Source organism: Cannabis sativa, chromosome 6 (assembly GCF_029168945.1).
Source record: "Cannabis sativa cultivar Pink pepper isolate KNU-18-1 chromosome 6, ASM2916894v1, whole genome shotgun sequence".
Classification (NCBI taxonomy): Eukaryota; Viridiplantae; Streptophyta; class Magnoliopsida; order Rosales; family Cannabaceae; genus Cannabis; species Cannabis sativa.
Window position 1 is genome coordinate 21,827,638 of NC_083606.1, and position 11,912 is coordinate 21,839,549.

General features: G+C 31.9%; 1 protein-coding gene across 1 annotated transcript; it reads left to right on the forward strand.

The window, feature by feature from the left end:
- The first annotated feature begins 5,639 nt into the window (after positions 1-5,639).
- On the forward strand, positions 5,640-8,384 carry LOC133038818 (uncharacterized). Its single transcript, XM_061117171.1, has 8 exons — positions 5,640-5,918; positions 6,005-6,223; positions 6,302-6,394; positions 6,478-6,588; positions 6,679-6,791; positions 6,869-7,400; positions 7,663-7,970; positions 8,052-8,384. The coding sequence occupies exons 1-8, from the start codon at positions 5,718-5,720 to the stop codon at positions 8,143-8,145; spliced, it is 1,671 nt and encodes a 556-aa protein (XP_060973154.1). The 5' UTR covers positions 5,640-5,717; the 3' UTR covers positions 8,146-8,384.
- Positions 8,385-11,912: the final 3,528 nt, after the last annotated feature.

Below are 11,912 nucleotides of genomic sequence, written 5' to 3' on the forward strand. Positions count from 1 at the left end.
TCTTCCTGTTAAGGCTTAGACTTCCTTCAGTTTTGTTGGTGATGGCATTTCTATCAAAGCCTTAATTTTCTCAGGATTTGCTTCAATGCCCCTCGCATTGACTATGAATCCCAAAAGTTTTCTTGAGGAAACTCTAAAGGAACACTTTTTTGGGTTAACTTTCATATTGTACTTTCTCAATATCTCAAAGCACTCTGCGAGGTCTTGATCACCACTTTTTATTGACTTCCTAACACATCATCGACGTAGACCTCCATGTTTCTTCCTATCTATCTCGCTAACATTTCATTCACTAGTCGCTGATATGTTGCCCCAACATTCTTCAAACCAAAAGGCATGACACTATAACAATAAAGTCCCATGTTTGTTACGAAGCTTGTATGTTCTTGATCAGGGACATGCATTTTTATCTGGTTATATCGAGAATATGCATCCATCACTACTACAAAATTCACTATTCACGTCGGTCAACGCGACTGTTCATCGCGTTGACCGACGTGAATAGTACCATATTAAGTATATTCGTCGTTTGTAAAATGACACAAATAATAAATAATTTGCGTCGGTTCCACATCCCTCACTAATTACACAACCGACGGTAAAAGCCAAAAAAAAAAATACATACATAATTAGCTTCGTTTTACAAAGCTCACGAATGCTTTGTGTGACGTTTTTAAACCGATGGTAAAGAGATTGTGTGGCGTTTTTAAAACGACGCAAATCCTCCTATTGTTCACTTACCCCCAAATTTCTTAGACAGACCAAATTCGAACCCTATATGCGCGCGATTTTACTCTGAAGCTCTGAAGGTCTGAAGGTCTCCTCTGCTCCACCGGCGTAAGTCTCCTCTCCCACCTCCGTAAGTCTCTTTCTTTCCCTCTCTTTCCCTCCCACCTCCGAAATCGAACCCTATGGGTGATTTCGAACCCTATGCAAACTTTTTTACTTATTTTGCTTTGTTAGTTTCGTTGTGTTTTAGTAATTTTTCTTTTGCTTTTTCTCTACTTTTTGGGCTACGAATTTGTTCTTTTCTCTAATCTGAGCCAATGTGTTTGTTTTCAATTGGGAATGAGGTCAAAATGGTTTGTAGGGTAGCATAGTTATAGATGAACTCTAGAAATGTAAAAATGTTCAAAGATTACTTTAGGTAGGATTAAGTTTTGCTATGGAAATGGAGGAAAAAGTTTGAATGATTTGGATATTAGAAAACATAAACACACACATTCTCAGTTTATTAAAGTTTTGCTATGCTGGCGAGGACTGAGGTCTATTTCCTCTCTTTTGTTTGGATAATAACCAAAAAAAAAAAAACAGCTTGATTATTAATTTAGGCAAAGCCACCAGAATAATTTAGATAGTTGGGCAACTCTAAGATTCCAAAAGTAATGATTTGTAGGTTTTAATAATAATAATAATAACAACAACAATAATAATAATAATAATAATAAATTTAGATATAATTATATATGTAAGAGGTTTCAATAGTTACATTTTTATTGTAACCATCATGGTTACATATTTTTAAGCCATTGGATTACTATTAAATGGTTGTGATTATTTTGGAAATTAAATAAAAATAAATAATAAATAACTTGTAACCTGAAAGTAACCTAATCATTTATTTCCTTATAAAACTTTAATTAAGATTAATTATATTTTAAAATTAAATTAATCATAATTATTAATTAATATTTTGCAATTTATTACTATATAAGGATCTTTTAGCAATTTATTTTTTTTTACTTAAATTATTTAAAATTTTATAGCAAAATTTTTTATAATTTAAAATTATAAACATATAATTTCATAATTTAAATTTTATTATACTTGTAATCTTAATTTTAAATTATTACACATAATTATTTAATTTTTTTATTTAAATATTTAAAAAGTAAAAAATAAAATAAGTTGAAGGATTTTTTAGAAAAAAAATGGCTGCACTTGTTATCGATTGATTAGCTTGAGGCCTCATACTTAGTTCATATAATTGTAACAAAATAATTAAATATCATTTAAAAATAATTAATTATTTGAAAATTTATTATAAGAAGAGAATTTTAATTTGTGTCAAAAGAAGTTTAATTTTTGTAAAAAAAAATAAATTTTATTGTAAATATTATAATTAAATGGTTTAATTATTAAAATAAGTCAAGTAAGGATTTAAATATAAATATTAATTGCTAAAAGAGGTCTTGTTAAATATTTAATTAATTATTTTAAGAAAATAGTTAATTATAATTAAATAATTCTAAAAAAGTAATGTCTATTTAATTAATTATTTTAAGAAAATAGTTAATTATAATTAATTAAATCTAAAAAAGGAAAGTTTACCTATTAGTAACCTGCTATTACAGGTTAAAGAAAAATGTAACCATATGGTTACAATAAAAATGTAACCATTGAATAGTCACCCAATTATATATATATCCAAAACTTGGAAACAACCATGTATCATATGACTTCAACGTCAACCCAACCTGATAAATTAATATTAGAACAAAACATATAACAAGGTACTACTACATTATACTTATTGATTCTAACAAGATTTTCACTTTATTCGAGCTATGCAACCCCCTCATTCTCTAATATCAAGTAAGAGAACTGAATATTATACTCTATAACTAAATGGATAGACCACCTGAACAAGATAGTTAATAGCTATGGCCATTGTGGTTCAATGGCTGACCAAGTTTAGAATTTTGAATAGGAAAATATGCCATTACATCTGTAGGATGACAGAAGAGAGAGAGCATGTTTTGAGATCAGATAGTGATTTAGATGATATTGATATTAATCAATAATCATCACTACCTGATTTGGAAATGCTTGTAATTGTTGTTTTCTTGGACAGATATCTGAATTCTTCCCCTCTCATCAATCTGTCCACAAACCATATCTTTCAGCTGAGTGGCTGTACCTTTCCTGCTTGACCTTTCTTGATGAGACTCAATTAACTGTTAGTTTAATTGAGTTTTGTCCAAGTTATTAAGAGGATGAAGGTTCCCATAATAATGATTGAATTACACATTTATCGAAATATTGATGTTTTTACTTATCATTACATTTTTTTTTTATTTAGAGCCAAAAATATGGCCTTTTTAACATATCATATAGCAGATTACTCTGATGAATGTGATTATAGACAATTCTTTAAACAAATCACACATATTGATAGTACATATTGTGTTTTTTTTTTTTGTATAAAACTTTGTTAATTAGGATTAAAAGAAAAAATTAATAGAAAGAAATAATAAAACTATGAATAAATTACTACAATATTAGCCTTTAGAGGCAGTTTTTTCAACCCTATTTATAAAAAGGGAAGCTAAAGGGTGTGAAAATACCCGCTATGTTCGAAATTGACATTTAGAGGCGGTTTTTTGATAAAAACCGTAGGTATAAAATTGTATTATACCATTTAGAGGCGGTTGGAAATTATTTTTTTTTTTTCTGAACTACCCTATGGCGTCGGTTCCTGTATAGGAACCGACGGCATAGGGTACACAGTCTTCTGACACGTGTACCCTATGCCGTCGGTTCCTATGAAGGAACCGACGCCATAGGGTCGATCAGAGTATATCTCTTTGCTCGACCTTCCTTCTTCCTCCCCACTTCACTCAGCAACCCAGAAAAACCAGAGACCCCATTTTCTCAGCCAAAACCCTCGCCTCCACCACCTTCTCCCCACCCTATCTCCCTCATTTCTCAACCATTTCAGCCCATTTTTTTTTTAAAATCCTCCATTTTCGATACTTAATAACATACACCTAAAAAGTTTTGATTTTTTAGCCTCTAAAAGTGTCATCCGAACCCAAATAGTAAATTTTGGGTGTGAAATCCGGCCACCCATTTTTGTTGAGAAATTGTTCAATCTCAACCTCGTTTAAGGTATAAATATTGCTTCTATTCTTATTGTATTATGTATATTGTTTTATTTTTTGTTTTTGTAAATTATTATTTGAGTTTTTTTATTTTATTAGTAATATTATTGTGTTTTATGTGTATAGTGTCGGGATTTTTTACGGTGGTCGTCGGATTGCGGTTATTAGGTAATAATTTATACCACAATGTATAGTATATATATGTATTTGTATATTTTATTGAATATTTGTATATAATGTGTGTATATATTGTGTGTGTATATAGTGTGTGTATATTTTTTATGAAAATAAATTTTGTAATTGTATTTTATATATTTTTTGCAATATATATTTATTGTGAATAAAATGACATTGGAGGGATTTCATTAGTTTAAAAAAAAAAATTAGTTTAGAAATAAAAATTTCAAAATGGAATTAGTGTGTGATATAATTTTATTTTTTTGAGATAATAGTGTGAGATATAATTGATTATATATATGTATGTATAATTTAGTAACTAAGTAACTTGTTACAATTTTGTATAACTAGTTATAAGTTATGAAATAATTAATTTTGTAATTTCGTTGTATTTCTTTATATTATAGGGGTTCGGCATAATTTTGTGTGTAGCGTATTTGGGCTTGCAATTATAGGTATATACTTTTACTAACTTTTTCTTAATATATAATTAATTATCAATGCATGTTAGTTGAGTTTGAATATCTTAAATATTCATCCGTAGTGAAGTAGGTTCTGCGAATACATGTACTGCGGTCGGATGGGTGGATTAATTTTGTATTGTTTATCTGTTTTGCTTGTTATTTTAGGCACTTGTAAAATTTTTGGGAACGTCCAATTACAGTAGTTATCTTCCGAAATTTCGGTAGAATTAGGATAAATCTTACTAAAACCATTCATAATATAGTTAATTATAACATATTAATAAGAAGTTAGGTCACATAAAAAATAATAATATTCACATTTATGTAAACTTTTTAATTTTACCAACATTCTAATCAACTAAACAACCTAATAACATGAACTAATGTAAAACGAAAATTTGAGTAATTTTTAGATTAATATGAATAAATTGTGTGAGAGACTTAGTTAGTTACATTGTGTAATTAGTAACTAGATATAATTAGTTACTAAATAAATTAACAAAATAAACATATAAAATCCTTCTTTTTTTATTTTTTTTTTCTTTCATTTGAGAGGTTCAATGTGGATTTTTATTTTTCAAAGAAAATAAAGAGCAAAAGTTAATTAATAGGGGAAAATATTAGTTAATACCTTTATTGCTTTACCAAAAATTTTTCCCCTCAATTTTATTTATTAAAAATATTTAACATTTTAATAACATTCTAATCAACAAAACAACCTAATAATATGAACTAATCTAAAACGAGAATTTGAGTAATTTATAAATTAATATGAATAAATTGTGAGAAACTTAGTTAGTTACATTGTGTAATTAGTAACTAGCTATAAGTAGTTACTAAATACTGATTTTATTTGGATAGGATTTTTGTTATGGATAAATCATGGATGCGTGAGGAGAGAGACACACTGCGATTTCAAGTAGGGTTCGATGCATTTTTAGAGTTTGCCTTAAAGAATTCTACAAATCACGATCGTATTCATTGTCCGTGTGTAGATTGTTGTAATGTATCTAAAGGGAATATTACAATTTGTTTATGCTTTTAATATTTCATATACACTACTTGTTATATATGTAGCTAACTTTGAAGTTTGTTTGTTAATGGTGTAGACATGGCCAACTCAGAATCAGGATCTGATTCGGGAGCAGAAAATGAGTGTCCAACCACAATACCTACACGAGGGCCGACGCAAATGAATGAAATATCCAAACTAATGGATCAGGGCAAAAGAGTGGCCCTCGAAGTTAATGATAAAGGTCAATACTGTGGAAAAAGCTACGCGAAGCTCGTATCCACTCTGGGAGTCAGATGTCGGCAGACAATAGGGTTGGCTTATAAAAACTGGAAAGAAGTCAACCAGACTCTGAAAAATAAAGTTTGGAAAGACATTCAGGTAAGCTATTATTTGTTAGAATTTTGATTTGTTTTTCTATTACTCCAAATGTTAACTCTAACCGTGTTTGTTTTCCTTCAAAATAGACGGGGTTCATTGTGCCGGACACCTTCAAACATGATTGTCTCATCCTAGCTGGGAAGTTAATGAAAGACTTCAAGAATAGGATGACAAAAGACATCATAATGCCCGCGTTGAAAGAGAATAATCTGGGACGACTGGCACAAGTCCCTGAAAAGCACCCGGAGATCGACGCTGCTGATTGGTGCAAATTTGTTGAAAGTCGACTAACTCCTGAATTTCTGGTACGCTAATTATATTAACACTAAGATAAACTCTTAAATACAAGTACATGTATCTAATGTATTTTTTTGGCATTGTAGGAATTGAGTAAGGTGCAACGTGAACGTTCCTCAAAAATTCAATCCAGACATCGAAGTGGTCGGAGTGGAATGGTGAACGTACGGGAAGCTGTGGTAAGTAATACTTAAAATTTAATGTGCTATAATGTGCTATACAATTTAATTGGTACTCATTTCATTGTTATAACGTTATGTAGAAAAAGGACCTCGAAGTTGCAGATCCTCCCCGCCACCGTGTTTGGATTAAATCTCGCACCAAGAGTAGAAAACTTGTCACTGATTACGACAAGGAAATTGCCGAGAAGATAGTAAGTATATATTAATCCTTAATTGAGTTCTACTCATGAGTTAGTGTATATAATTCATATACTAATTGCTTGAATATATGCGTGCATTAGGCTCAATTAGAGGAGAAGCTTAGTCAGGGACAAATTCAGGTCCAGGGCCAAAACGATATCCTCACGCAGGCGCTCGGGACACCAGAGCATCCTGGACGTGTCAGGGCTGCTGGGTATGCTATTACTTCAAATGTTATTTATTTAGTTACACAAATGAAATCGTTGCTAATTATCATTTTATGATTTGTAGGTTCCTGACCAGGGCATCTCAACTGTTCGGCAGGAAGAAAAGGGAAGTGTCTGATGTTGTGGCTCGGCAAGCGAAGGAGATTGAACAATTAAAAGCCGAAGTCCAATCCCTTAAGCAGCAGAGGAACGCTGCCGAACAAGAGGAAGAAGGAGAGGTGGCTGGTGAGGCGTATGTTCCACAACCATACGCTCCTCAGGATGAGGTACAACCACAAATTTATGTTGAGGAGTTCATTTCCCTCAACGACCAAGGTATCCTATACAATTTTGATGACCATCCGGCCCTTAATCAGCAAGTACATCTCTGCTCTGACAACATCGACAATATTGTGGCCCGAGGGTATTTGTACGAGCATGTGGGTAAGATCAAAGTTCACTGCCAGGATTACGATGATTCACATGCTCGGATCATGGTTTCGGAAATCCTGCAAGAGGACGCTGAAATCCCAGTCCCAATTGAAGAGTTCAGATATGTTAGGGACGTGTACCAGATGTTCCTTCCTTGGCCTAAACACTTAATTTTAACAACCGAGGTAACTTCTCAACTGAAATTAATTATTAATGATTAGTGGAGTTTGAATATCTTCAATATTCATCCGTAGTGAAGTAGGTTCTGCGAATATATGTGCTGCGGTGGGATGGATGAACAAACTACTGTTATATATGTGTTATTTGTCGTTATACAGCCATGTTCAAAATTTTTGGGGTCATTCAATTACAACCGTTATGCTGCCAAAATTTCGGTAGAATTTAGATAAAATTTGATATATATATATTATGTTCTGTTTTGTTTAGGGTCCACTCGCTCAACCGCCCTCAAGACGTGATGCGTCAAAGGGGAAAGCTCCGATGCTTTCTCCACAAAGCCGTGGTGCACGGGAAGATGAGTTGTTCACGGAAGAGAAGATGGCGTTGATCCCTAATTCGCTAAAATGGATGATTCATGAATTCCTAAGGCTCAAAGATAAACGTGATATAATCACAATTTCTGTCCCCCGAGGATTCATTGCACCGCGTACCCAGATCATTTTATCTGGAGAGGATTTGCAGCAGGTTGCTACGTGTAACTACATCGACAACCAGGGAATGCTGTTTGGAATGATGTATAATCTTCTTTAATCTAATTAACCTTATATCAAATTATAGTTAAATTATTATAAGGCACTAACACTTTTTTTTGGCAGGCACATATGGGAGAGCATCAACGGTCTGAGAAAAATTTTCAAGTTTTACGACCCAGAGCTTCTCACAGTGCATGGGATCAGCGATGAAGAATAGAGTCAGTCTTTTGACGATGCGGCAAGACGATTGGCTAATTGGTTATCATTAATGAACAGCAACCACCAAATGTTCTTTATTCCTTGGAATATCGGGTAAACTTTATTAAATTCTTTAGTGCTAATTGTTCATTTCTATATTATGTCTTCAAATTATTTTTATACTATCTTACTTATATTCCAATATAATTTTTTAGGATGCATTGGACGCTAGTGGTGGTTGCGCCAAGGAAAATTATCCATTTAAACCCTGTGAAAGGCCGCCCAATTCCCGAAGAAATAGAACAAATGATCGGAAGGTAATAATTTAATGACTTCTTATGTAACGAATTTAAATTAACTAACGAATTGAAATGCTAATATAATTTTCCCAAACAGGGCATTCATGTATATAGGGGACGCACATCAGTATCTTGGCCCGTGGCAAGGAATTTCACAAGCAAACTGTCCAAGACAACCTAAAAGCCAAGAATGCGGTTTTTATGTTTTGAAATATATCACTGACATCGTCGCACGTGCCAACCCCAACCGTTACATACAAGATCAAAAAGCTATAAGTTTTAATTATTGATCATAGTATATAAATTTTATAATAACAAATATATAATATACATATACATAAACTAATATAAATTTTTAATTTTTTTAACAGTTTGGGGGTAAGAAGCAATACGATCCAAAAACGGGGTATTGTTACCACTACAGCGAAAGTGGATCGAACAATTGATGGCGGTGATTCACGGTGACGATTGAGGTTCAAAGGTCGAAGAATTTTTCTTCATTATGTAATTTTTATAGATTAACTTGTAATTAGATTTATTAACTTATTAATATTTTTAACTAATTTTACATGTTTGTGTAATATTTAATTATTTTTATGAAATCAAATTATGTTTTTACCCAAATTTAATTACTATTTAATTTAAAATGTAATTAATATATAATTAAATTAAATAAATATGTAATTTAAAATTTAAATAAATATGTAATTTAAATTAAATAAAATAATATATAAATTAATAAATATAAAATTAAAATAATATAATTAAATTTAAAAAAAAATGAGGAAACCTGAAATTCGCCTACATATGGCGTCGGTTATTGGCTAGGAACCGACGCCATATGTACCCTTATGGCGTCGGTTCCCAGCTAATAACCGACGCCATATGGGTATATATGGCGTCGGTTCATATAAACCCTTTAGCGTCGCCCTGATCAGCGTCGGTAGCGAATTTCGCGAAAACCGACGCCTAAAGGGCTTAAAAACCGCCTCTAAAGGGTGTTTTTGTAGTAGTAACTGAATAGAGAAACATTCATGTATTAAAATTAAAATAGTATATGTAGTAACTCATAAATTACTTTTCTGTTTTTTAAATTGGTCTTGTATTGCTTTTAAAGCAATGATAATAGGGTTTTTTTTTTTTTTATTATTTAAGCGTTTATCTATTACAACATGTTTTATCTGGACTCGAACCCAGGACCTCCAACACTCACACACACATCTATGGCTACTTGAGCTAGCCTCAAGTGGTTATAGTTTTTTAGAAGTTAATTATAATATATAGTTTATTATTTATTTATTTATATTTTATCCAAACAGAGTTTTATGTATGTATATATAAATATGTGGTCTTGCACTTATTACATTTCTATTTGAATGCCAATAACAATTCTTGTAGCAGTAGAATTGACTCTGGCTCTGCGCTTTGCCATTTCTTAAAAATATTACTATATTATGCTTAATAACTTTAACAAAGAAAATAAAAAAATTTCTTACACATTTAATGAATTTATCAAAAGGATCAATTATTAATTATAGTATACAAGACTCTTTCATTTTCATTATAGAAATGGTCCAAACTTAATAAATGATATGATTTGAATATAAATCATATGACATTATTATTAAAGAAAGCTAAAGTCTTTTATGCTTTGGATATAAGAAAGTAGGAAGATCACTTGGAAATTGGAAGGGTAAATAGGAGAAATTTTAGTAATGAAAATAAGATTGATTAGAGATACTAGATTGTAAAGAGTACGAAATATGTTCTAAAAATACCGAATTTTGAGGAGGATAGAGAAAACAACATTAATTGAATAGGACTATTATGATATATGTATTGTATGTACGTACTTTTGTTTTTGCACTTTTAGCTATTCGACCAAATATACAATTTTTCATATCACTACTTTTATTCATAATGCAACTTTTCAATTGTGGTAGTATCTTTTGCAGAAATTGCTTGAACGCTAGCTTGGAATTGGTAAGCTACTCAAACTTTTTGTTTTGTTTTGTTTTGTTTTGTTTTGTTTTGTTTTTTTTTTTTTTATATTTTATAAATCCTAGAAGAGTTTGAATATCCTAGATATTCATCCATAGTGAAGTAAATTCTGGGATTGCATGACTACGGTCGGATGGGTGGTAATATTTGTACTGTTAATTATAGTTTTGTTTGTTTGTATTATTGTGGTTGTTTTAATAGATTAATTGCATGTTTAAAATTTTTGGGAATGTCCGAATTATAGATGTTATGCTGCCGAAATTTCAGTAAAAATTTCAGTAGGATTAGTATTTTGTTGAATTAGTGAGGTTAAGTTGAAATAGAATTATTTTATTGTATTAATTAGGTTAATTAAATTGTTATTTTGTTAGAAGTTTCGAAATGGATAGAGATTGGATGAGTGCGAATAGGTTAACGGTAAAATATAGGGAAGGTGTTGATTTCTTTTTGGAGTTTTCTGCAAAGAATGCGGATAATCCTAATTTGGTTCATTGCCCATGTCTCAAATGTGGTAACATGGAGCGTATGAAAATTGTCCAAATAAGAGAACATTTGCTTAAGAACGGTATAGATAGGAGTTATAAGGTTTGGTATCACCACGGAAAAAAAATTAGAAGATCGGGCGAGGGACCCTCTAGAAAGGATAAGTTTATTAATAATGTGGAGTATGAAGATGATCACATCACAGAGATGATTAACGAAGCAGAGTTTGAATCTCAAGTTCATCCTGAAACATTTCAAACTTTGTTAGAAGATGCTGAAAAGCCGTTTTACCCTAATTGTAGTAGGTTTACTAAATTATCGACGCTTATTAGGCTATACAATTTGAAAGCAAAACACAGGTGGAGTGATAAGAGTTTGACAAAGTTACTAGCTTTCTTAGGAGAGTTATTACCGAAGGTAACGAGGTGCCTTTGTCTTTCTATGAGGCAAAAAAGACATTGTGTTTGTTAGACTTGCAATATGAAAAGATACATGCATCTCCTAACGATTGCATCCTATATCCAAAGAGATTTGTGGATGCTGTATCATGTCCAACGTGCGGTGAGTCCAGGTGGCAAAAGAAAAAGAATTCTAATGAGGTAAAGAAGGGTGTTCCTGCAAAAGTATTGTGGTACTTACCACCCATACCTCGTTTGGTTCGGTTTTTTTGAAATGTCGACCATGTTAAAAATTTGACTTGGCATGCCAGTGATAGAGTGAAAGATGGTATGATGATACATCCAGCTGACTCTCCCGCTTGGAAAACAATTGATGCTAGATGGCCTGATTTTGCCAATGAGCCTAGGAATATCCGTCGTGGTCTCTCTGCAGACGGTATCAATCCACATACTTCCCTTAGCAGTAAGTATAGTTGTTGGCCAATCTTGCTTGTGATATATAATTTACCACCGTGGCTTGTTATGAAGAGAAAGTTCACTATGTTGACATTGATGATATGAGGCCCTTCACAGCCTGGCAATGATATTGATGTATACTTAGGTCC

Coding starts and splice junctions, on each gene's coding strand:
- LOC133038818 (XM_061117171.1), top strand. CDS start 5,718: ATGAATGAAATATCCAAACTAATGGATCAGGGCAAAAGAGTGGCCCTC. Junction 6,224..6,301: donor GACTAACTCCTGAATTTCTG/GTACGCTAATTA, acceptor TTGGCATTGTAG/GAATTGAGTAAGGTGCAACG. Junction 7,971..8,051: donor GGAATGCTGTTTGGAATGAT/GTATAATCTTCT, acceptor TTTTTTTGGCAG/GCACATATGGGAGAGCATCA.